The sequence below is a fragment of the Dermacentor andersoni genome, chromosome 10 (assembly GCF_023375885.2).
Source record: "Dermacentor andersoni chromosome 10, qqDerAnde1_hic_scaffold, whole genome shotgun sequence".
NCBI lineage: Eukaryota > Metazoa > Arthropoda > Arachnida > Ixodida > Ixodidae > Dermacentor > Dermacentor andersoni.
In genome coordinates, this window is record NC_092823.1 from 25,866,357 (window position 1) to 25,893,205 (window position 26,849).

Consider the following 26,849-nt stretch of genomic DNA (forward strand, 5'->3'; position numbering starts at 1 on the left):
GCATAAAACAAGCACAGGACGTCAGTCAGCCGAAGCATTCCAGTGGAGCAATGCACGTGCACTGTTCCACTGGAGTGGTTTACCTGATTCCGCTCAGCTGTAGCAAGTGCTAGATTGGGCAAACGGGGCGTTGCGTCAAAGACCGAATGAGAGAGCACGCAAATATTTTAAAGAAAGATACGACTGCACACATGCCTGCACATTGCAGGTTTTGTCCCAACTGTGAACCACTGTTTTTCAAGGACAGGATCCTAGGCAGAAAAAAAAAATGCGGTCGTGAACTGTTAAAAGCTTTCCATATCCATACCACTGGTCTAACTTGCGTGAATCAAACTTCTGTTATGATTTATGATTCAGAATTCGAATGCTAAGCATATAAGATGAACAATAATCCCTAGGGCTGACTGACGTCCTTTGCTTGTTTTATGCGTTTGTGCATGTGCATTCTTGTGAATATATAGGATGGTCTGTTTTTCGGAATAAACAGTTGTGAGTAGCGCTTGTCCTTCCTTTCCTTTCGCCTCTCACTCTCTTCTTTCTTTCTAGTTTTTGCGTCAAAAAGAGCAACATGTTAAGTAAACACCAACTCGACCAAGAAGTTATACTCAACTAGATTTTAGGCGTGTCGCCCAAATTACACTTCGGTTCAGTGTGAGTGTAGAAATCCCCGTCAATGTGCCAAGTCATATTCGTGTCAACGTTGCCAGACAACACTGCTTTATGCTGAAAGCAAAAAGTATTGCAGGTGCGCCAGAAACGTGGACAGTGGAGCGAGAATCCTCAAATGGCGGCCACGCATGCTGACGGTATTGCTCAAAACTAGGAAGGACGCCGCAGAGAGTGGCCTCTTAGTCCTAGTAACCACTTCAATTGTTCGTTTTCCTGGATGGACAGGCACATCGCCAGCTGAAACAACAGCAACAAAAAAGTGAGTCGTCTTTCTACACGGGGAACGCAGCTGTGCTTCGAAAGTGGCATGTCAATCTCCTTGCTGCTACCTAAAATGTGCAAGGCATATGCATATACTAGTACTCTGATCCACTAAACTAAATCTACACAATTCGTTTATAACTTGTGAGAAGGATAGGATTTTGCTTCTTCATTTCTTTATCTTTTCAGACATTATTTCCAACATCAGACAATGTCGCAGACTCGAGGCTAAAACAATGTTATGCAAAGGGTTTCCAAAATTCTTCACGAGACCGCCTTGAAAAATCAGTATAAAAGACTCGAGGATTTTGAGCCAGGGCAGACTGATCTGTGCAGCGAAGCAGCCGCACTATGAAGTTCCTGAGTCTCACTGCCGTGGTCGTCGGCCTCCTGAGTAAGTTGGCGGACACTTTCGCTCGTGCTTATTACGTCTAGCCACACTACACCTCTTTTATTCTTGGTGAATGCATGCGACTGGGCCAATTTCTGAAAAAAGAAAGCCCGATTTCTTTTTTGTAACCATGAAATATTGCTCCTCATGGTATAGTCACAATGTTTTCTGAAAACATAGCCAAGGTTTATGTGATGCTCCTTCCACTATAAATCAGTTGAGTTTGTACTGAGCATGATGTAATGATCCACTGCAAACAGATAATTTTCTTAGAGGAGCTATGTTTTCTAACACAGGAACCCGACCAAATAAACACGCTTTGTCTTGTAAGACGCAAGACAACAAAATGTTTCTTTAGGACAATGCCCGATTGAGCACTTGCTGCGCGTAAAAGCTCCCTCAAAATTATAATTTGCGTCCGATAAGGGCTCGACTCATTTGGAAATGGAAACATCGTATCCTTGTTCAACTTAGGAAGGATGTGGCTAGAAAATGACATTTGTCTCGCTAAAAAAAATGGAGACGAATGAGCGTAACAAAATACAGAACATAGGAAACACTGCATCACCTATGCGTTTTCCACTTTCTGTAACAACGTATTCCCGCAGCCCTAATGCCGCTTATGTTAACGTGACATACAATATTTTATCAAGGAGTTGGAACTGCGCTTTTGCTACTGCGTATAAGAGTCATGAACAATTCCAAGTGCGAATTTAAACAGAACGCTAAGCTATGCAGGTCTCGAGTACTTTTCTCGTTCTTGTGATCAGATTAAATCGCTGTGCTTCCAACCACAACGCAATAGATATTACCACTTACTCTGGAGAATAAACCGTCAGCCAAGGGAACAGATTTCCGTTTTATAGTTTAAAAAAAAATTGCTTATATAGAGTTTATATGGCGTTATAATGAGGCGTTAGAAGGCAGCAACTTATTAACAAGTGCTTGTAATAGAATTCCATTGGTGTATATGTATGTATTTCTAACTACTCAAAAAAGCTATTTATGTGAGACAAAAAGAAGTTCCCTAGCCTAAGGGCCAACGACTGCCATGTATACGCCTGTTAGAAAACAGTAATTTTGAGTCTACTCTGGGCGCAATTTTCAAGACCAACATTCTAGATTTTGAAATTGCAAGATAACGGTAAAGAAAGAACTTTGTATTGAGCGCATTTCGTTGCGAAACACATAATTATCTCGATAGACGTTACAAGCCGTTCAGGCCTTGAAGTTCTTTAAATTGATGCTCCCTCAGTTGCTAAACCAAGAAGAAATGACAGGTGATGACCCAGTAAAACAATAAAATTAAATAACAGCAAGCTTCTCGACGCATGTAGACTCTTATGTTCGCCGAAGCAGCTCGCTGTAGTACTACAATAACACGAACCGGCTAAATATATACAAAGCTTGCAGAGACTGGGCTATTGCGAATTCCTGGCCATGCGAAAATTAAGTGTGGCATACAAACGCAGGTCTTAATGTTTGAAGTTTTACTTACCGCAATGCGGATGTCAATACAAACACCCGCCGCGGTTGCTTAGAGCCTATGCTGTTGGGTTGCTACGCACGAGGTCGCGGGATCGAAACCCGGCCACGGCGGCCGCGTTTCGGTGGGTACGAAAATACCCGCGTACTCAGATTTAGGTGCACGTTAAAGAACCCCAGGGGGTCAAAATTTCAGGAGTCCTACGACGTGGCTCACAATCAGAAAGTGGTTTTGGCACATAAAACCCCGTAATTTTTATTGAATACAGCTGATGCTGCAACTAACCACCACCGGCTTCAAGTCATAAGGGCACACGAAGCCATTTATTCTGATCGCGTTGGAGGCTTCCTGGATTGTCTGTGCAATGTTTTCATTATTCATGTTAACCGTAAACGCCCTCATGCGGAGGGTATTACATAGGGGAGGGGCGTGATACAATCATTAACAACGCTGTACATTTTAGAAAAAAGTAACAACACACAGAGCAATACTAAAAAACAGCGATGAAAACATAGATAATAATACGAAAGGAACGGAAGAACAATGAACATATTATTATTACACATTTCCATCACAGCGAAGTAAATCTTGGAATTTTCTTTGTGTCAGTTTCTGTGGCGATGTGCGATGGCAAATTTTTCAACTGAATGACCGCGCGAGGAACGAATGAGTTAGCATGAGAGTATGATGTTAGGTGATGATTGTATATAGCTCCTATTGTGTCGGAGGATTGTTCTTGTATACGCACCCTTTGGGTGAACTTTACTGACCTATAAAGAACTACAGGTGTTGCGCTATCATATATCACTAAGTAAACTGCGATGTCCTTCACAAGTGTAACTCTAAGTCTTTATTTTCTTCTATTTTGTATTTTCTTCTAAGTCTCTATTTGCAGTTACAATTCGAACACATAGTATTTTTACTAATTCAGACAGCGACCACAATGCATCACTTCAGAATGGCGGGAAGTTGTGCAGAATGTAGTTGCTTGATCTGTTCGCTAAGAACCCTGTACTTAGCCACCGCAACCGTGCCGCTCCTAAATCACAATCATTGAACATATTCTCCTATTTCTTGAACTTTTTTCTGTTTTGCTGTAGGCTGCAATAACAATAGTTATCCCTCAAATTGCAACAGAAGCGTACACTGAATAGCTTCGTGCACTCTGTTTTTCAATGGAATATAGATCGAAAAGCACAGCCTATTCGACCAGTAACCGATATAATAAAACATTCGCAAAGTGAACTACAAGTGCGAAGATGCGACCGAGTATATAAACGCGTTGATGATGGTGCAATTCCCATTCTTTCATATAAAATCTACCTTACTGAGAATACTGAATATTTCGTATGGTTTTGCAGAATCGACAGCATCAATCAATCAATCAATCAATCAATCAATCAATCAATCAATCAATCAATCAATCAATCAATCAATCAATCAATCAATTAATCAATCAATCAATCAATCAATCAATCAATCAATCAATCAATTTATTTCAGTAACAAAGACACTAACAATAACAATCACTATTACGTTATTACTGACCTGCTCCCACAAAAGCTACCTGACGTTAGAAGGCTATTCGACTACAAACACAAGTTACAGGTGGTGTAATTGGAATGGATATTTTTGTTGAAAACTGTGAGGGCAGGTAACATTTTACTCATTTCTTGTTTGCACGACTGGAGACAAAAATAATACTGGCTTTTCTCTGACAAAATAATATGATTGTTAGGCACGTGCTGCAATTCCTAGTACATGCCTTTCATTTATGCATTATACCTGTTGCGCCAAGTGTATTTATTTCAATATATACAGGGTGAGCCATTATGCATTACCTTTTTTAATTAGAAAGACCATGCTACTCGCATAAAACAAAGTTAATATTGTTCACAGTCAATTAGAGTAGCCACCAGTAATATAGTTGGTGATGCCATTCCATTAAATATTTCATAATAACTATATTTCTTCATTACCGCTCTGAATACCCTGTTGTCAGTGAGGAACTTGTAGAAAATTGAATGAAACCTAGAAGTGGCATGTTTTCAGCCAGGTACATTTTACGCGTTTATATTCAAGAAAGCCGGCGAGAAATGAAAATATCACCCGTTAACAATCCACCCGCACCAATAAGCATCGCCCTCGCACAAGCTCTGTAGAAGTTCCTGGCGCTTTATCTGGCGCGCTTCTGCCGCGACAGGACGGCACGTTGGCGTTGACACAAAAAGGCTGGTCATGACTGGTTATGGCGTCGTGGAAAGAGTGCGCTAACTAACTCGTGTCGAGCTTGTTTGAGGGCGCTGCTTTTTGAAGCGCGCGCACGATTAGTCACGTGACATTTTTTTAACATTTTTCTCGCGTTTTCCTTCTCACCAGGAAAAAAAAATAAACGACATAAAAGTACCTACCTAATTACAAGCCCACTATAGCCTTCTTTCATTCTTTTGTTACTTCTTCATTGAAAGCATGACATTAAGGGCAGTAATAAAAGAATTATCTCATTGCGGGTAATTATTTAATTCAATGGCACCTACAAAATATTAATAGCAGATGCTATAAATACACTTAATAATACGCACTTCGCTTTCGTAGAATCGAATAACCTGCTCTTTCTTAAAAAAACATGCGATGCTTCATAGCTGGGACAACCATACGATAGCATTACTTAAACTGAAGTATTTATGTGCACGTGAAGGTTGCGTTTCTCTGCAACGGACACCTCATGAGGTATGTTAAACCAAATACCCAATGCTTCCGTATATTGCGCATAAATAAATTTGTATCAGCCTACTGTTGTTAGAGCTTCAAAACTGAAGCCAATGAAACTAATGAGTGTACCACCTCTTTTTATGCCCACTCCTGTAAAAATCACAAAATGAATTGACAATATTTACAAAGCAAATTAAAAAATAAAGTCTTCTCACCCAGAATGAGTACAGTGATCTTTTAGTCGGCATCTATCCTACCAAAAGGAAAAAAAAAGTGGGTTTGCGGTTTCTCATCCTATCTCCCACTTTTTTTCTAGAAAAAAAGAAACAAACGCCTTACCACCTTGAAAATTAAAATTGCCTAAATGACTACATTCGCAATTCCAAACATCATTTTCAGGTCGCCAGGTCATCGGGGGCCAGCTGTTTTCAAGCTTTGGGAATGGTTTCGGTAGCGGATCGTTGGGAGGAGCATTTGGAGGAAGCTCACTCCGCAGTGGAAGCGGCTTCGGCGGTGGATACGGCAGCGGATATGGCAGTGGATTTGGCAGCGGAAGTGGACTAAGCGGATTTGCTGGAAACGGTGGTCTCTGGGGCAACAGTTACGGTGGACTATATGGAAGCAGCCCATTCTCAATGTGGAGGAGGTTGACTGCGCCCCTTATGTTGTCAAGCGGAAGCGGTGGCTCCTGGGGCAACATCTACGATGGGTACGGAAGCAGCCCCTTCTCATACTGGAGTACTCCAGTCTACGTACTGAGGTTGTTTTCTGTGCCGCGCGGAGGAAGTCAAGGCGTGAGTGGACAGTGGGATCTCCCCAGAGTAGGTTCGCCACTGACGTGGTTAACGTGGGGTAATCCCAGTGGTCTAATTTCTGCGGGCACGCCTTGGGGATTTCAGGGACCTAGGGGGAGTGGTGCATTCCCGCGGCCATGGGGAGGAATCAGTGGTCCACAGGGTGGCTTGTACGGCATGCCTGGTGGAATAATTGGAACCGGAGGGTATGGTCAACAATGGGGCCAAGGGGGACAAGGCGATAAAGAGAACCAGAATGAACCGCAAGGGGGACTCAGTGGACTTGGAGGATTCGGCAGGCTGTTCGGAAGCGGTGGCCAAAGCAGGTCCGGCAGCCCGAACGGTCAGCAAGGAGGTTTCAGCGGATTTGGAGGACTAGGCGGACTGTCGGTCTATGGCGGCGAAAGCGGAATGGGTGGGCTGCGCGGACAGCAAGGAGAACTTGGTGGGATTGGAGGACTGGACGGAATGTCAGGCGATGTCGCAGAAAGCGATTACGATGGCCTTTCCAGTCAAGGCAATTCGGCAGGCGTCGGTAGTGGACTATTTGGCTGGGGCAGCCAAGGTGGAGATTTCGGATCTAGTGGAAGCGGAAACTACGGCAGCCGACGCGGCGTGGGTGGAAGCAGCGGTGGACGAGGATTTGGCGGATTGGGAAGTTTTGGTCAGACTTCGTTGAGCAGTTTCGGTAGCAATAACGGCTGGGATCCAAGTAGCCAAGGTAGCAGTTTCGGTAGCAGCAGTGGTCTCTCAGGAAGGAACAATCAAGGGAGTGGATATACGTGGCTCTTTTCTGGCCTAGGTGCTCGTCAAGGCTCAGCTGGTCAACTAGGCAGCGTCGGAAGTGGATTCGGTGGACTGGGCGTTTCCGGCGGTTCCAGCCAAGGCTGGCTGAGCCGTGCCACTGGCCTCTCGCAAAGACAATTGCTGCGTCTTTACAGAAAGTATAGAAAAAGCGGTATCAGATGCACATTTATAGAATACCTCAGGCGACGTGGATACCTCGGTGGCTTCATTGGAGGTCCCTCATTTGGCGGTAGACAAGGAAGTGGAGGGCGACGGGGAGATGGCAGCAGTTTCTGGTATTGGAGTTCCACACCCACATACCGATACACTTGGGGAACACCTCTGGGTGGCTCTGCACCATCACAAGGAAGTAGCTCTGGCGGAAGCTCTTTTGGTGGACTCAGTGGATTGTCAAGCGGTGGATATGGCGGTTCGAGCAGCGGTTTGGGAGGAAGTTTTGGCGGCAGTTACAGCTGGAGTTCAGGTGCTGGCAGCGGCAGGCAGCAGCAGGAAGACGAGGGACAGCAGCAGCAGAAGGTGCTTTTGAAATAAAGTTCTTTGTTTCAATACACAACTGATGTGAACCTCTAAAAAGTAACAAAAGGAAAGTTCATCACCAGTGTGTGGTAACAGACATAAAAATACAAGCATATGCAAAAAGCAGGTGTGCGATACCTTTTGTAAAGCATATATGTAAGATATGAAGAAGCCAGACGTGGTTTAACGCGCACAGTTCAGTAACAACTAATATGCACACTTCAGGAAATATTTTCGTCAAAAGTGAGTACTGACGGCTTGAGCCCACCAGACCATTCCTAGGTTGTAAACACGGTATAATGACACCACCACCTTCTTTACTTTGTCTCTAGTTGCAAGCATAACTGTTACTTCCGAAACTGCAGCTTCTTTTCGAGAAGATTACCGTACAGCAAACAGACCTCATACAAGCTCTTGTGACTTTTACTTAAGACTAAACGTGACTGTTAGCGACCATTTGTCACGTATGACTGATTTCGTCACCTCCAAAAAGTAAAAAAGCAGTTTTGGGCTAATCCTAGGCACTTTTGGGTAGGTTGGTTCATATCGCACAACGTTTCGGGCCCCGTCCATAAAAAAAATCTCTTGTTCTTTGGTGGCATCGCACCTCAGACTCGCTATAGGGCAGCCCAATGCTCTAACCGTGAGGCTAAAATCACACGCTTGCTTCTCTCGTGCCAATGCCAATTAGCTCTGTGAGACCATTGGCGCATGCGCTACATAACATAGACACGCGCCAGTTGTCGTTCACCCATATGTACTCCTGACTGTCGTGTGCGTCACGAGTAGGAGAATGCCTTTTTCTCTCATTTTTATTTCGCGGTATGTTGCATCTTGGGACAATGCGTTAAATGCAACCCAATCCCCTACGCGCCCTGTGCTGTTAGGATAGGCCCACATTTCCTACCCGTTCCTCGCAAAAGAGAGTGCTACAAAGAAGCTGTAGGATATTGTACTGTCTTTGGCATAGGCCAGGCGAAAACTGAGAACTCGGTAACGGGTCTTTCTCGTAGCCGCAGTGTCGCCCGAAAGGCGAAGCATGGATTGCGGTAGCAAATTAGTAGACATACATAATCATTGAGGATAGTAGTTTTATGGGCCGTATGAACTTGTAAACACTCCCTTACTAACGAAATTAACGAGCATGGTGTCAGCGATCACAGGCCCACATGGAACATTACACTCGACGAACACGGACACTTGCTGTCAAAACACTGGCCTGAGGAAGCGCGGTAGCAGCAACGAGCGAAATGAACTATGTGCTGCGTATCACTGCAACGTAAACAGAGAGGCGAGAACACAGCACACGCAAAGCTACCAGCTGTCGGCTCACCGAGGCTATGACCCAAAAATCAGATCTCTTTCAATATAAATACCGGGCGACAAAGCGCCATACGCAGTTGCTGTTGAAATACAACACCCGCCCCCTACCCTTCCGCCGGTTCCTTGCACGCGACGGAAAATGGCGAGCTTCCTCCTCGCTTTCACGGCGATTTCGACGGCAAAAATGGGATTCCAGTGTCCTTATGATTGTTATCGTAATAAAACAACATTGTCGTTGTGCAGTTATCGTCTTGATTCTGTCTTCAAACACACACTCGCGTCACGCACACAGTTGCTTGTTTCATGCAAGACGTTGGTCTACGCGGCAACAATCAAGGATTCCAGATCATTCGGGCTGGCCAGCTCAAAGCAAAATGCTTCGCGTAACGTCAATCTATGAGGTGCGTGAAATCTGCATAGCTTTTTTTATATTTATTTGAATATTTCCAAATAACTAGCCGAATTTCGAGGCCAATAAAAGAGGTAGGAGATTTATTTATGCAAAAAAGGAATAGGAAGATTGGATCTAATTACGTCAAAATCTAACTGTGCCATCATTTTCTAGACCTGTTTTTTGATGAGGCGGTGTTTTTCAATGACCCTCGCTAAGGACGCATATGGATGGGTCCAGTATCTCATTCCCTTGACATATCGGTCGTTAATCTCATACAGGACCAGATGGCTCTCATTCAGTACCAAGGCGATGGCTTACGGCAGAAGGCTGACCAAGATGAGGCGAAGCAAAGCCGAAAAGGTCGCGGGAACACACAAACAAGCGACGAAGGTCATCAGACAGAGCAGGGGAATCGTGAGGTGTAATCATGCCATGAATAGGGTCAGAAGTGTGCTGCTAGTGTCGGAGCTTCAGAAGAGGTCTGTGGTGCTTTCATAGACATGGCTAAGGAGTTGAGTACGCCTAAAGGTGACAAACTGCCTAGTGTGATGCCCAGTGCCCAGTGTGAATTCGGTGGCCATCCAAAAAGAAAAATCTAAATAGAGTAAGACGCGCAATTAGCAGGAACAATCAAGGCGGAGTGAGGAAGATCCACAGACCGCGTCATAGAGCGTTCAGCGAAGGTGAGATCACGTAATCACCGTCGGAAACAGGGGGATCCGAAGCCCACGTGAAGTAGGTTGCAGCAGCTAGTAGCAGACAAACTGTATGAGACACAGAGCCGGCCTCGGAAGCAATTCTATACAAATAATGGCAGCCTGCTGAATCTTGTCATCGCGTACAAGATTTTAGGTATGCATGTTATTTACCTCCGAATAAAACACCGACGAGATTACAAATGACGCTGCTGAAACTAGTTTTGTTTATCATATTTTGCCTCGACTCGTATGCCAATAAAAATGATACTTTATAATCCTTTTATTGTTTTATTTATTTCATAATACCCCTAAAGGCCCGAAAAGGGGTATTACATAGGGGGAAACGATACATGAAAAAATGCGAGCTTTGCGCGTTACGGAAAAAACAACTAAAGTACACAAAACTTATACAAAAATTTTACAAACACAAAAAAAAAACAAAAATGTTATACAAAATGATGATGTCTAGCAAAATACACAAGTAAAACAATATACAAAATACATTAGTCAAGTGAAACTTTGATACAAAACACAAAGCTGTCTCAGAAAACAAATTACGGGAATTAAATAGGCACAACGTAAAAGAAGTAAAACGAGGTGTTGCTCAACACTGCGTCAGTTGTCACCTTAACAAATTGACGAGACGTGAATACACTTGTACAATGTGCACGCAGAACGGTAAGACAAATGATCAAAATATATATACTGAACAGCCTATGAAGAAACAGTACATGATGGATATTTACATGTAACTATTGTTTAAAAGTTCCGAAAGGTCGCGAAATCGGTTTCAGTAGCAATGTCTGATGGTAGGTTATTCCATGCAACAATTGTTCGGCATACGAAGGAGTTAGCATAGTTAGCTGAGCGACAACTGATGCGTTTATCTTGAAGATATGGTCTGTGCGTGGAAAGAAGGCTGTCTCTGGTTCGAAGATACAGTGAAGGTGCGGATGATGATAAAGTTCGTGCAGCAGCGAGAGGCGGGCAATTCTGCGGCGATGAGATAAGTCGTCAAGCTGAACGCGAGCTTTTAGTGCTGAAATGCTAGTATAGGGTGAATAATCAGAAAGAAATGAAACTGGCCGCGCGGTTTTGCAGTGATTCGATTTCTTGGTAACATATGTTTGAAAAGGATCCCAGATAGCTGATGCATACTCGATTTTGGGGCGTATTAATGTAATGTATGCTAGTCTGCGTAGTTTAGCTGGAGCATGCTTAGGGTTGTGTTTGAAGAGCCCTAGGAGCGGTTAGCTGATGCCAACGTCAGGCGGATGTGATGATGCCACGTTAGATCAGACTGTAAGTGAACACCAAGGTACTTATATGAAGTTGTAAGCTCAATAATGTTGTTATATATTACATACGATCTTGGAATACGGTGGTGGCGCCTAGTAAACGATAATAACTTCATTTTATCTGTATTAAGAGTCATCAGCCATGTTGAACACCATGTCTTAATAGCGTTAAGATCGGTTTGAAGAATATCTTTGTCATTGTCGCATGAAATTAATCGATATATCACGCAGTCATCGGCAAAAAGTCTGATGTGGGAAGACACACAATTTGGCAGGTCATTAATATAGATTAAGAAAAGTAAAGGGCCAAGGACGCTGCCCTGCGGAACACCGGAGGTTACTTTGGTAGAAGAGGAATTACTGCTGTTAACAGACGTATATTGTACTATGGATGAGAGGAAATCCTTATTCCAACGAATAACGGTTGGGTGTATGTTAAGGTTCATTAGCTTCAGTACTAGTCTATGGTGAGCAACGTGATCTAAAGCTTTAGAGAAATCCAGGAAGATAGCATCAACTTGAAACCCTAGGTCTAGGTATGAATGTAAGTCATGTAAAAAGCCGGCTAACTGTGTTTCGCATCAATAACCACGACGAAAGCCATCTTTGTAATCAACAATAATTTCGTGGTCTTCTAAGTAGTTAATGATTTCAGTATACAAGATGTGTTCAGGTAATTTAAAAATAGTACTAGTTAAAGAGATGGGGCGGTAATTTACTAGGTGAGTTTGGTCTCCGGACTTAAAAATGGGTATGACTTTTGCCACCTTCCAGTCGTGCGGAACAGTGTTAGTTGATAAAGACTGCGAGAAGAGTGCACACAATATAGGTGATAAACTAGGTGACAAATGTTTGAACACTTTATTATTAATACCATTGTGATCAGATGCGGAAGAAACTTTAAGTATATTTAGTAAAGAAGGAATACCTGCTTCGCTAACAATTATTTCTGGCATTGATATGTTAATGAGAATGTCAAGGGTTGGTGATGATATGGTGTCTTCCTGTGTAAATACAGATGAAAATGCGCTATTCAATAAATCGGCACATTCCGAGTGGTTGACCATATCACTAGTGTTAAATCGGGATAGCTCTTAGGGTTTAATACGCGCCAAAAACGTTGAGGACTGTTAGTGAGCATAGAATATAGGTCATGGGCAAAGAAATGTCGTTTAGATCATTTTAGCAGTGACTGATATTGTTTATCGCAGGTCTTATAACGGTGCCACGAATCTGAGTCGCGGGCTTTATCGGTTTTACGATATAAACGGTTTTACTTATTATTAAGGCGACGAAGCTTTACGGTTAACCACAGGGCTGTCGGGGTGCAGGCTATTTTCGTTAGAGGGACGAATAGATTAATTAGTTGCGATAATTAGTTGTAAATAGTTGATTAATGAATTAGTTTATGTTGCCTTAACATCTATACAGCAATATCACCTATCGTAAACGCCTAGTTTTTCGCAAGTGAAAAAGCACTAAATGTCAGATATGTCTCTGCACCCTCATTGTTTTTGTTTATGTACGTTTCACGGTACAAATTACAACTGCGAAAGCTTCAAAGAACCATCTTCAATCATTCATTACTAGCGTAATTCTTGACTGAACAAAGTTCTAGAGTCAAGACTAGCTACTTAAGTACACCATCTCGAATCTCATTTTTTTTACCCGCACTAGCTTAGATAGAAATCAGTGGCCCTCTAATTTAAACCTATTCTAATCTATTTTATTCTAATTCAATGGCTCCAAATTTGCGTAAGCGCGGACGCGTGCATCGGACCGCGACTCACAGCCTTATTTGGAGATGCCAATGAGGCGCTTTCCTTGTTTGTAGGAGGTCACTATTGTTTGCTTACAAACGGAATAGCGTTACTTTGCTTGACAGGGTTTTCGTATTTAATGACTGACCACAGGTGAGATGAAGCGGGTTTCGGTTGGGCCTTACTTACCCAGTGAAATTGGATGACCTGATTAGGAAGTTGGTGCCGGCGTCTGCTACTGGCCCGCTTCTTGCGAAACTTCCCGTTTATGGTAGGAAACCGCCGCGTCGTGCCACGGAAGAGGAAAAATGTCGCTTAAACAGCTGCTCAGTGCAGAAAATGCGCCACAGCGACGCTGTGTACGCGCCGAAAGGGCTCGACTACGTTATACTGCTACGCAAAACTGTTTATTAAGCGCAAATCATCCTTCAGGGCTGCTACGAGTAGCCAAAGCCAGAGCCATCGGCTCGCAGCCATCTTCTATTCATTTCGTAGCTGGGCAGTCTCCTGCTATTCAAAAAAAGAAATCGCACAGGAAACTATTGTTCGGCATAACAATGCGTTTCATATGAGTGCACTTTTGCAATATTGCAATGATATCGCGCGAGCGTCGGCCGAGAAGCCGATCAGCGCCGTTCAACACAGCGCATCGGCGAAATGGTCAAGAGTACGCGCATGCGCGCAGTGCGCGACCCAGTGCAAGAGTCCAGGGCTGTGCTGTTCTGCTAGGCGGAATAACCCCCTCAGTTATCCGTTATTTTTCTCTTTTTTTTCATTTATTATGGGCGCCTTTTACAGACGACTGCTTCAAGCTACGAGGAGCGCGTAAGCATCGAGGGAGCCGAGACATGCGCACATATGTTTCGAGACTAGATCACGCTTTTGACTAGGCAAGAAACATAATTGCCCTGCGCCAGCTGACACTTTAAGGAGGCGTTATGATCGCAACATCAGGTTATAAATGATGGCTTTACCGACCACGTCCGCAGTGACTTTTGCATTGGATGTGAAAAAGCCTCCTCGAGTGTCAATGGAATTCAGAGAGACTGCAATATATATGTCGCTGCAGTGTGCGTCTCAGAGAGACATTGCAAACGCGTTGGACATAACGCAAGCCACTGTTAACCGAATCGCGCTGGGGTTCAGAGATGAGGGGCGCGTCGGTGATGCAGCAAGAAGTTGTGTCCGCAAGACTAGTGAAGAAGAGGAGCCGGCCTTGCTTGCCGTTCCTCACGCTAATCCTTTCATGACAGCTGGTCAGATCAGAGATGCGGTGGGCCTTGACGTCAGGGCAGAACTGGTGCGAAAACAATTTCTCGAAGCAGGTTTCATGAACCGAAGTGCTGCCAAGAAGCCACTTCTTTCCTATGAGGCGAGGGCAAACAGGCTCCCTTTTTCTCGAGCCCATCTTCACTGGACTGCAGGTGACTGGCGAAAGGATGTGTTTGCTGATGAGTCAACCTTTTGCACCCAGTGGAACCAAAAGCATAATAACGTCTACCGATCAGACCTCATGAGGTGCGTACTGCTTCTAATATTTTATTGAGCGTACTTCTGCGCGATTGTTAGTGGCACGGGCATAAAGTGACACTCTTGTTTCTTGCGCAGCACTTGCGATTCACTTGCTGAGACGACGGGGGAATAAATTCAAAATAAATTAGAAATAAAAATAAAGGAAAACAGCACAGTACGATATCTATGGGTTTCATTATAACTATGATATCAGAGCATAAGTTATGTTAGAAGTTGAGTTACTGAAGTGTCCAGAATAATTAAAATTAATTAGAAATCATTGATTGCCACACACCAAGGCACAAAACCTTAGACTTTATAGACCATCCACGTGAGGTCGCCATTGGTGAAATTCCTGGAAACGCGGAAGTAGAAAGCGGAAGTAGTGACCTCACCAATCGCGTCACACACAAGAAGGTGGCATGATATCTAACCGACTAATTAATGGAAAACTCCTGCCTGGCATAGACTGTACATCTGCCTATCGGATCGGATGTGACGCCACTCACTCCTCTCTCGCTTCCCTTGCGGCACTCGCCTGCTCGCTCGCTCGCTCGTAAGCTGCGCGCGCGCGTCCGTTACACGCTCTGACGTCTGCAGCGGAGCGTTTCGTCAGTGCGGAGCGCTTCGCGCTCCGCTCGCTAGGGGGCTACGTCCCATCAGGTGGCGCTAGGTCGCGTGCGCTGTGCTTCCTCCTCGCCATCCCTCCTCGCCATCCCGCGTGACAGGAGAAAGACGTTCGCTCGCTTACCTTAGAAAGACACCAACGCCAGGGTGCGAGTGCCATTAAGAGGCACCTAACTCAAATATTAGGGTTGCCTACCATTTTCTTCTAATCCTTACTTTATTTTTATAGTTATTCCTCTTTCGGATACCATGCACACAAACATACGTTGGGAAAACGCCGCAATGTTTTCACTAAGTAATCGCTTTGATTTTTTTTATTTTAGGTACGACCGCCTCTACATTCATCAAGTGAGGGCCAGTGGGCGCAAGTGCGTGAATGTCCGGGGTTTAGGATGGCTTAGAATCTTTGCGCAAGATTGAAGGACGAATGTGCAGTGAAGCCTGCATAGAAAACAAATGAATCAAGCCCGGCTTCCCAGTGTTCCAGACGATGCTTTTCGAGCCGGCTACTACTGGCTTCAACATGACTTGTCACCCGTTCATACATCGCGCGCCGTGCCAGCTCATCTGGGGCCGTATTCTGTAGCGGTTCGCTTTGGAACCGGTTCGGTCTGGCTGTTGCCATTGGTCGGCGCTTCGTTGTCGTCATCCCTGGTGGGCGGGACGACAAATTTTGTTGACGTCACACAGGCTGTCAATCATCTGGAAAAGAACCGGTTCCCTGCTACGAGAGGAACCGCGGAGAAGTGGTTCGCCCGAGGGTCGCGCGCGGTGGCGAGCATTATGTCGAGGGTTGCTAGGGCAACCGTGGCTGCCGGCTAGTCTCGCGCCAGCTGACGAGCCGGCACCTAGGCGAGACGATGCAGAGACGGCAATGGCGGCTCCGTTGGTTGTGTTGCTGGCGAGCGCCGAAAGACAACGATGCGACGCGTTCGGCATGGCCGAAGAAGAGTTTCGAAGGCCTTTTAGGCTCTCCAAAGACATAGTGCGACGTCTTTGCGATGAGCTGGAGAACATCTCGGACTTCAAAGATTTCGTGGTGTCGACACTACGATGAAAGTGCTGTGCGTGCTACGGTTTTTTGCCACCGGGAGCTTTCAACAGTGCGTCGGGAATGAAGAAGCGATTGCACTGTCGCAGCCTTCGGTCAGCCGGATCATTACAGCCGTCGCCAAGGCCATTACGGTTGTGAGCAACGAAAAAGGATGGGTTAGATTCCCATCCACGGCGCAACAGAAAGCCGCCGTCAGCTGCTGGCCCAACACACACGACGCATGTGGTAGGTAGGGGTGCTCCTCGACAAATGAAACGAGTATTTCGCTCTGCCTCGCTGAAACATGAGGACCCAGCCGCCTGTCCATGTGCGACGACATAGTTTCGGTTTCGCCGCGCGAACAAGTACAAAACGTAAACAAAGCGATGCAAGTTGTTTGTATAACGTATGGCACACCACCAGCGGCTAAATAAGAAAACAACACGAATAAAATTACAACTCCCAGTAGCCGTCTGCGCCGCAAGCTCACATTTATTACTGAAAATTATATTTGCAAGTGTTCTATACAAACCAATGTTTATTTATGAAACCAGCAACATCCTCCACCGCGGTCCATTGTCTGGCGTGTCGAAAAGCGCATGGGAAGGAGCCTTCGTCGGCTTTCCCGTGGCAACTCCCCCCCCCCCGTAGCAGATCAGGTCCGCGTTGTTGTGTTGCGCACAAAGCCCGCTTCGTCGAACTCCTTCACTCGCAACGGCGACGAGGCTAGGGGTTGGCGGCGGCGTTCCAAGATAAGGTTACCACCGCTGGCGTAAATGGCTGGCAAACTTGCACTGCAGCTGGCCGTTCTTAACAGCGCCTCCATGGCCCGGAAAATCTCGACTGTCCAGTGCTGGCAACCGCTGGGCAGGAAGAGAATGGCTGGCGAGCAAGACGATGGCTTTGCTCTCTACAACCCCTGCGCACTTGGAATGCCTTCAACCATCTCACAACAACTGGCACAGAAGAGTCGACCCGGCAACACAATACCACTCAGCGTGCAAACGCCCGGAATCAGCTGTTAACCCACCAGGCTTCCTATCAAAATTTCAGTGCAAGTCACTCAACTGGGAATCCCCGAATTTTGCCCCAAAATTTCGTGCCGCCAAAGCGAGCGTTCACGTTCCTCTTGAGTTCGACCAAACCCGACCGTCGCGCTGCACAAGAGTAAAGGTTTACGCAGAATTAAACCGAAAAAAAATTATGGGGTTTTACGTGCCAAAACCACTTTCTGATTATGAGGCACGCCGTAGTGGGGGATTCCGGAAATTTGGACCACCTGGGGATCTTTAACGTGCACCTAAATCTAAGTACACGGGTGTTTTCGCATTTCGCCCCCATCGAAATGCGGCCGCCGTGGCCGGGATTCGATCCCGCGACCTCGTGCTCAGCAGCCCAACACCATAGCCATTGAGCAACCATGGCGGGTAATTAAACCTAAGGCTCTCAAACACCAATACCCAAACATAACTTAAGCAGCCTAACTTCGCGAACAGCCTGTTCTTATCCTATCACAGTGGCGTACTTATCTCATGTACTGCTGCCACTGAACAGTCTGGCCAACTCCACAGGTACGTAAATACAATCGCGCTAGCTTTGTGGTCCCTATTCCGAACACATGCTTGCGTCATACCCAAAGTTTTTATCACGCTTACTCACATTTGTTCCTTTAGACCCTACAGGACACGGTCTTTAAACGAACAACCAAACTTCCGTAACTTGCACAACACAGAGGAACCTTTAAACAAATGTGTCTTCTAATAACTAGCTCTACGCACGCGTACTAGAGAAGTCAGAATACGGCTACCCTTAACACACATGAGCAACCCAGTCATGAACCTTCTGCTTCCTTCCGTCCGCACAGCACACGCGCTAATGGAACTAAGAGCTCTTTTCAGTATAAATCAGGCACTCACTGAAAACCTACGCGGTTAACCTTAGAAAATTAAAAAAAAACGCATAAAAAACAGAAGGTTAACTAATACACACGCGCGTTACGATAGGCCTCTCACCGATAACCTTGACACTCAGGTTACTCACACACACAAAGAAAAGAGCCTATCTACTCATTATTGAACACCTCGCGAAACTACATGTTTACTTTAAACGCGTCTTTCAACTCTCGGAGCTTCTCAAACAAAAACACAAACAAAGCTCATACTATTACATATTGAAAGAAACTTAAATCGCGAAAATTATCCGATGCTCAAAAAATATAACAAAACAGAATGTTTTACTTCTACGGAAGCTCTCTTGGCCTCCCGTTCCGAATGCTTACGCCTGACTCATACTTTGAGCCGTACCCGAGGTGGTCGCGGTCCGAAAGCTACTCTGGCTACCGAGGAACAACAAAAGGGCTGACTCACTATCAGCTCCCCCAAAACGTTACAGTCCCCTGCCAATTTGCGTCCTGGCGCCCCGCTTTCATCACGACCTCGATTGACCGCGTCTCTACTCCCTATCTACTCGTTTCGTCTTGCTACCTTGCGCTCCCTCGCCCTACACGCTGAGCTTCGAAAAGAACTACGGAACGACGAGGAATTTAACTGCCCCGTGCCCTTTGTCCGCGTCCGCGCAGAACATGCTTCTCGGTCTCCTTTTGACCGGTGGCTGGAACGTGTTGGGTGCGTCAACATCGTCCACGACTAACGCACCTTTCTTTTCCTCGCGCCTTGGCTTTTGGCGCCTGTCGCTGCCTTTGGCTGCGCTACATTAGCCACCGCATTCCGATCTTTAGCGCGCTTCTTTCTGCGCCGCTTTTTCCTTGAACTCTATTTCATGCCGCTTTCGCGTGCCTCGTGCTGGCCGGTACACATTTCGTCGGCCCGGATCGGTCTCTAACCCACACAGTTTGATTGATTTTAATTTAAATCAACACTCTCTCTGCCTCGACTGGCAGACAGCTCAACCGACTCTGGAACAATGCAGCAGTCTTTACTCGAGCTATGCAACTCGCGTACTTGCGAACTGCCCTCTACTGCATTGCCCAGCTCAGGCTGTGCATCGGCACACATTCCGTCGGTTTCGATCGCTGTCTGACGCGCACAGCCCGAATGATTAATAACTGAATCACCCCTATCTAGGCTACCTAGACTGGCGGAGAGCTGCACCGATCCCTGAACAATGCGGTTGTATTCTCTTGAGCTACGCAGCTCGTAATCCTGAGAATTACCCTGAACTGCATCGTCCAGCTGGCACTTCACTTCGGCACGCAGATCTGACTCGAAATGGGTGCCCGTATCTGTCAAGTCCGCAGTATTCTGTACCTCGCTAATGACCTCGCTACCATGAGATGCGACGCACACGCGCGGTGACTGTGCCAATTTGTTCGCAGCTGGCCTAGCTGTCTCTACAGTCCTCTGTTGGCACAGCACCTCGCCGCTCTCACTCTGGCCTTTAACGGCCTCTGCTGCCACTAAGGCTTCGTTAGCTGCTAGCACTTCGACTTCACCTATGAACGTGATGCTACTCTCACAGGTACTACTACTTTCCTCAGCTTTCGAGCAAAATCTGCTATCTACTTCCCACTTTCGCTGCTTCCAGCCTACAGATTTCTTAAGTCGCTGTTCTCCTCGTGCGTTTAACTGCTGCAAATCCTGTATCTGTTTCTTCACTGCTGCCATTTCCTTTTCAACCTCTTGCCGTTTTTGCTCACGCTCTTGACGTTTTCGCTCGCACTCTTGGCGTTCTTGCTTAATTGATTCCTTTTCCTGTCTTTTGCTTAGAATTCGTTTGCCAATTTGTTCTATGAATTTCAAATCATTGTCACTTTCCAGAATAATTTTACGAACCTCTGATTCCTTCAAGTCCCTCTCTACGTCTACCTGGATCTCCTCACACAACCACAACAGGTCAGCTCTCGTCAAACACAGCAGGACCATGGTCGCTACATGGACGTCAGACTCTGGAGTTTTGCAAGACGCGTAGCGCCACCTGCCGTTGCGAAGAGGCAGTAATTGAGTAGTGCGAAGCCCGACTCCCTTGCTAAGTTGCCTATGCAGCTAGCGACTGCGAAACAACGATTTAACTAGATTTTGGTCCATATTGCGAGTGTTTTGCGCATTTAACACCCAGACAGACAGCTATGAATTTCTACGCTAGTCGGACGCGCCGCTGAACTGCCATAAAGCGCTTGCTGGCTCACTCTTCAGACTGATGGCGGAAACGAAGGCAACCGCCATAGCTCCGCGCGCTACGAAGAAAGGCCGCAATATACGTTACTGTTGTGTTGTAAATTGCCATGAACGTGAAGGACGGAATAACAACGTTCAGTTTTACCGATTTCTATCGCGATCGTATTAAGGGGAATGGCGAGAGCGCTGGATACGGGCCGTTCAACCTGTTGGGTAATCGGATTACTTGCATTCCCCACAACACAGCGGTTCGCATGAGAAAGTGCGACAATTTTTTTCTTCTGTAATTGTGTTGCGTAGCCCTGACGGAGGACAATGGTAGCCAAGCGAAAACTCAAGAATCTGCAGCCGCCATGCACTTCGTTAGTAACAGAAACAACAACGTTGTGAACCATCCTGCTTATGTGCCATCGATATCTCCACCTTTTAACAGACGTCCGCCTCCGCTTGACTCAACAAGTGCAACGGAGAGAATTGGCAGGTCAGCTTAACCAAGCATTTTGGTTCGTTTATGAATTCAAAATCCTGTTCTAGAGCATCGTTGTATCGCGAGCTCATTTCCACTTTCGGTATTTTGTAAGTCCTGCGCCGATACAGCAAGCACGCTTCGCAATGTGCTGAGCCTGCTCGACTGTGTTTTTCAAGTATTCAATGTGAACCAATTTGAAATGCTTAGATTTTTATGCTGATATACAGACAAACCTGATGCTCTCTGTATTTGCGAGTTGCAGCACGCCGAAATAACACTTGAGACTTTATTTTATATTGTACACGCACTTCGCCCTGCTGAGCTTCCTTTCCGAAGCGTGGATGGGCAGAAGAAGCTTTCCAGGTCCTTGATTTTTAGGAAACCGGGCCTCAACACAAACGAAAGAGAAGGGTCCATTGTGGCCTATGCACCTTCGCTTGCGGACAGCTCTCCTTGCACTACTCAGTTAGCGCCAAGGCTGCGATGGGGGCGCTGGTGGCGGGTTTTTCCGCAGCGCCGCCTGGGCAGAGTCTGAGGTCTATTAAGCTTTGGCTCTGCAGTCACACAATACTTGCTGCGATACCCACGCAAATCAAAATGCAAGTAAAAGATCCCCCGCGAATCAAATCCAAAAGCATAGAGAAATTGAAGCCTGGTAAATTTTACATCCAAAACCAAACGCTTACCCACTGAAGCAGCACTATATCACCAGTCCTTCTCCGCCGTATACAGTCAGTTGCAAGAGGTGGTCAATGCCAAGTCGTCTCCAACTTGATGAGGATACCAGTCGGTCACCATGTGCCAACGTCCGTCAGCTGCTGCTGCTGTCTCCGAGTCGTAGGCCGATTTACGAGCCGTAGGCCGATCCCACCGCTGTCAACCAGATATTGGGATTTGGAGCCGTCGTAGTCGTAGGGAGGACCTTGGGGCGACAGGACTAGGCGAGCAGGATTTATTTAGATGTTATTTTCAGTTGAACATGAGATACATCGACAGTCTAGCGCGACTCCCAAATGGACCCCGCAAGAGTAACAGACAGCAAACAGCTTACGAGCACACAGCTCACGAGTACATTTCGAGCACGACAACGACCACACAGCTCCCTAGTACATTTCGAGCACGACAACGAGCACGGTCTAGCAACCGACAATCGCTGTTTATAAGCACTCCACTCGACGTCATAGTTCGACGTCATTGAAGATGACCCGCCGTTTTGCAGGAGGCCGGCTCACATTCACGTGTTGCACAAGTTTCAGTGCCGCACAGGTTTCGGTGCTATCTCGAGGGCCGACGACCTTTGGAGAACGGCCGTCGCCTCTAAATTCCAGAGCGGACCTCGCACAGGGGCCTCCACCGCGGTACATTGTCTGGCGTCTCGAAAAGCGCATGGGAAGGAGCCTTCGTCGGCTTTCCCGCGGCAACTCCCCCACCCGTAGCAGATCCGGTCCGCGTTGTTGTGTTGCGCACAAAGCTCGCTTCGTCGAACTCCTTCACTCGCAACGGCGACGAGGCTAGAGGTTGGCGGCGGCAAGAGGTTAGAGGTTGGCAAACTAGCACTGCAGCTGGCCGTTCTTAACGATGTAGCTAAAGCCTTCTTACCGAGAACAAGTGCACTGTCTCCTTAGTCGCCATCTTTTAACCAAAACAAGGAAGAAAATGGAGTTTGCATTTCGAAACGTGTCTCCCACTTGTATTTTCTAGAAAAAAAAAGGCGCCTCACCTGCTCGAAAATTAGAATTGCTTAAATGACGTGTTTTGAAATTGCAAAACCTCATTTTTAGGTCGCCAGGTCATCGGAGGTCACTTATTTTCAAGCCTTGGAAATGGATTCGGGAGTGGATCTTTGCGAGGAGAATTGGGAGGAAGCTCACTCAGCAGTTGAAGCGGCTTCGGCGGTGGATACGGCAGCGGAAGTGGACTGAGCGGATTTGCTGGACACAGCGGTTCCTGGGGTGATAGTTATTGCGGACTATACGCAAGAAGCCCATTCTCAATTTGGAGGAGGTTAATTAGGCCCCTCATGTTGTCAAGCGGAAGCGGTAGCTCTTGAGGCAACATCGATGGTGGGTACGGCGGTAGCCCCTTCGGATACTGGACCACTCCCCTCTACGCACTGAGGTTGTTTTCTGTGGCGCAAGGAGGAAGTCAAGGCGTGAGTGGACAGTGGGGTCTACCCAGAGTAGGTTCGCCGCTGACGTGGTTTGCATGGGGTAATCCCAGTGGCCTAATTTCTGCGGGCACGCCTTGGAGATTTCAGGGACCTAGTGGGAGTGGTGCATTCCCGCGGCCATGGGGAGGAATCAGTGGTCCACAGGGTGGCTTGTACGGCATGCCTGGCGAAATAATTGCAACTGGAGGGTATGGTCAAGGATGGGGCCAAGGCAGACAAGGCGATTCAGAGAACCAGAATGAACCGCAAGGGGGACTCAGCAGGCTTGTAGGATTCGGCAGGCTGTTAGCAAGCGGTGGCCAAAGCCGGTCCGGCAGCACAAACGGTCAACAAGGACGTTTCAGCGGATTTGGAGGACTAGGCGGATTGTCGGTCTAAGGCGGCCGAATCGGAATAGGTGGGCTGCGCGGACAGCAAGGAGAACTTGGTGGAAGTGGAGGAGAGGGTGAAATGTTAGGCAAAGCAGGAGAAAGTGATAACTATGGCCTTTCCGGTCAAGGCAGTTCGGTAGGCATCGGTAGCGGACTATTTGGTTGGGGCAGCCGAAGTGGCTGTTTCGGATCTAGTGGAAGCTGAAACTACGGCAGCCAACGCGGCCTGGATAGAAGCAGCGGTGGACGAGGCGGATTTGGCGCCAGTTTTAGTCAGTCTGGACAAAGCTGCCTTTCTAACTTGCTAAGTCGTCTGTTCGGAAGTAGCGGCCTCACTGGGCGACTCGGCAGTCTCAGAGGCGGTCGAAGTGGTATTTCTGGTTAACTGGGAACTGTTAGAGGACTGGGAGGACGAAGCGGACTTGGGAGATTGGGAAGCTTCACTCAGAGCTGGTCGAGCAGCTCTGGTCGCGATAACCGATGGAGTCCTAGCAGCCAAGGTAGCAGTTTCGGTAGCAGCAGTGGTCTCTCAGGAAGGAACAATCAAGGGCGCGGATATACGTGGCTCCTTTCTGGCCTAGGCGGCCGTCAAGGCTCACCTGTTCAACTAGGCAGCTTTGGAAGTGAATTCGGTGGACTGGGGGGTTTCTGGGGTTCCAGCCAAGGTTGGCTGAGAAGTGTCACTGGCCTCTCGCAAAGACGATTACAGCACCTTTACAGGAAGTATAGAAAAGTGGTGCCAGAGGCACACTTATGGAATACCTCAGGCGACGTAGATACCTCGGTGGCTTCATTGGAGGTCCCTCATTTGGCGGTAGACACGGCAGTGGAGGGCAACGAGGAGATGGCAGCACTTTCTGGTATTGGAGTTCCCCACGAAAATGCCAATTCACTTGGGGAACACCTTTGGGTGGCTCTGGACCATCACAAGCAAGTAGGTCTGGCAGAAGCTCCTATGGTGGACTCGGTGAATTGTGAAGGGCTAGATACAGCGGATTGAACAGCGGTTTGGGAGGAACACCAGCAGGAGAAGGTGTTTTAGAAATAAAGTGCTACATTTCAACTGACGAAGGATGTAAAGCTGTACAAACTAGCAAAAGCAAAGGGACCCTACAGCGATCGGTTCGGACCACGTGCTTTCGTTCAAATAACATATTAAGTGTTTTTCATGTGAAATGTTGGCATCCATCTCGCGTACATTCGCTTCTCAGCGTTTTAATAAAAATGAAATTGACGACAGACTGAACACAACAAAAGTCTGGACCACTTTTATCCCAAGATGCGTAATGACACATGGACGATGTCAAGCGCTGAATAAGGAAAACACAAACGAAAGGAAAAGCTTAATGTGACAAAATTTGTGAGCACAAAGCATAACGTATTACGAAGCCACATTGGGCTTAACACGCGTAGCTCAATGAAAAAGGTTACGCAGCATTTAGGCAAGCGTTTCCTAAAAGAGGATAGACGGTTCATGCCTGAAAAACCATTCCCCAGCTACAAGCATGGTAGAATCTAATTAAAGCACTTTCTTTACTTCATCTTTGGTCCAAAGCATGAGAATTAATTCCCGAATTATGGCTTGAGTTAGACAATATGAATGTACAGCAAAAAGACTTCTATCAGCCAGGATGGATGGATGGATAAAACTTTATTGGATCTATTTAAATGTGGTTGGGCCCATAGACGTCCGGGAGCGTTCGTTATTTGTACTTTAATTTAGGCCTAAGTGTAAGAGGAACCCACAGCTCGTCAAGAATGGCTCAACTGACCAACTCCGAGTAATAACCGAAGATTTCATTTTAATTGTTTGTATACTTCTTAAAAAGAGAGCCTCGTGTCGAGACTACAGAAAGCGGGCACATGATTGGTTTATACAAAGAAAATACAAAATGTCGACGTAACTGTGACGAAACATAACGATGCCCATTGAACGAAAACATGTTCCAGCGTTTAAAAAGTGCGAAAAGGTGCACGAAGAAAAGCACGAAGAAAATGCAGAGTACTGGTCTTTAAGTTAACGTTCTCCCTATCTAAATTTCAAATGTCCATTGAGCATACAGAAAAAAAATATTGACAGACATATACAATACACTTGGCGGTCGGACTTATCATTTAAATATAAGGAATCGCTGTTTATACACAAGCAATGCGTTAATGTTTCTTAACCGATTGTAGCAATGAAGCTTACAATGTCACAAGAAAGCAAAAAACTGTAAACGAACCAAATAATTAGGTTACGCAAAATGCAAGTGGAATTACGATTGAATATAGGAGACCAACTAGGTCTCTAATAAGTTATCGCTATTAACAAACGAAATTAGGTAATGGCAGGGTGCCACGTAATAAAACACCCTGGGAATTTTACTCTCAGACTACACGGCGAACGCAGGAAGATTGGAAGGTATCGCCGTTGTTGGAGAAGCTAATTTAGTGTGTAACCAGGCGTGCAGCAAGTTGCGCCAGTCTTGAAAAGGAAACGTATACTGGGAGAACGGTAAGCCATCACGCAAAACGTGTACAAAAGGAATACGCCAGGTACACACGGGCGCTGACTAACGAGCCCACTTTATTTGTTTACACGTGCTGATACAGGATGTCCCTCTGGACAATAAGGATATTTTTTATCAAAAAACCTCTTAGAGTGAGATACCTGTCGTAATCGCTTACAAGCTTTACGTCGAGGCGGTAATACTGTGCCGCTTCTTCACTTATTCCAAAAAAAGAACGAACTAACTAAAATTTATTGAGGAACGTTTCTTGAGCTGTAGGACCAGTTGTGTAAATAGCGGATTTGAAGGCAGCGCCAATTTAATGCACCCTCATTTTATTTTCATTATCTTGAAAATCGCATCTCATTGGAGATATGTTCCATCGAATTTTTTCGCTAAATGAAGGCACCATCGAAACCAACCGCCGCAGGAGCGCTGGAAATTCCACCCCGCTATGGATGAATGGATGGATGGATATTATGAGCGTCCCCTTTGGAACGGGGCGGTGGGTTGCGCCACCAAGCTCTTGCTACTATACTGCCTAATATCCTACCTAGGTTAAACAATGAAAAAAGAAAAAAGAACACTATGAACTACCACGCCCAAATTTTCTGATCACCTATTGCGAACTGTGCTTTTGTACGTCTCCATCTTTTGTCGTTTCCCTACTTTTCTTCCACCGATCCTCCAGTCGCCTCTTACTAATGTCTATTGCGGACATGGTTGCTTTATCACTGCTGCCTCTGAACCCATGGGCTTCAAGGAGGCCAGTGGTGCCTAAATGGACCGCTGGGTAGACGTCTTCACATTCTAGTAAAACATGCTCCGTAGTTTCCCTAGCTTTACCACAGCAAGCACATGCTTCTTCTTCCTTCTTATATCTCGCTTTATACGTGCGTGTTCTAAGGCATCCCGATCTCGCTTCGAAAAGTA

The 26,849-nt window shown here is 46.3% G+C and overlaps 1 protein-coding gene across 1 annotated transcript; it reads left to right on the top strand.

The window, feature by feature from the left end:
* The first annotated feature begins 1,221 nt into the window (after positions 1-1,221).
* Positions 1,222-7,673, top strand: LOC129381996 (uncharacterized). The gene is made up of 2 exons (XM_055065319.1): positions 1,222-1,324; positions 5,919-7,673. The coding sequence occupies exons 1-2, from the start codon at positions 1,282-1,284 to the stop codon at positions 7,649-7,651; spliced, it is 1,776 nt and encodes a 591-aa protein (XP_054921294.1). The 5' UTR covers positions 1,222-1,281; the 3' UTR covers positions 7,652-7,673.
* The last annotated feature ends 19,176 nt before the right edge of the window (positions 7,674-26,849 follow it).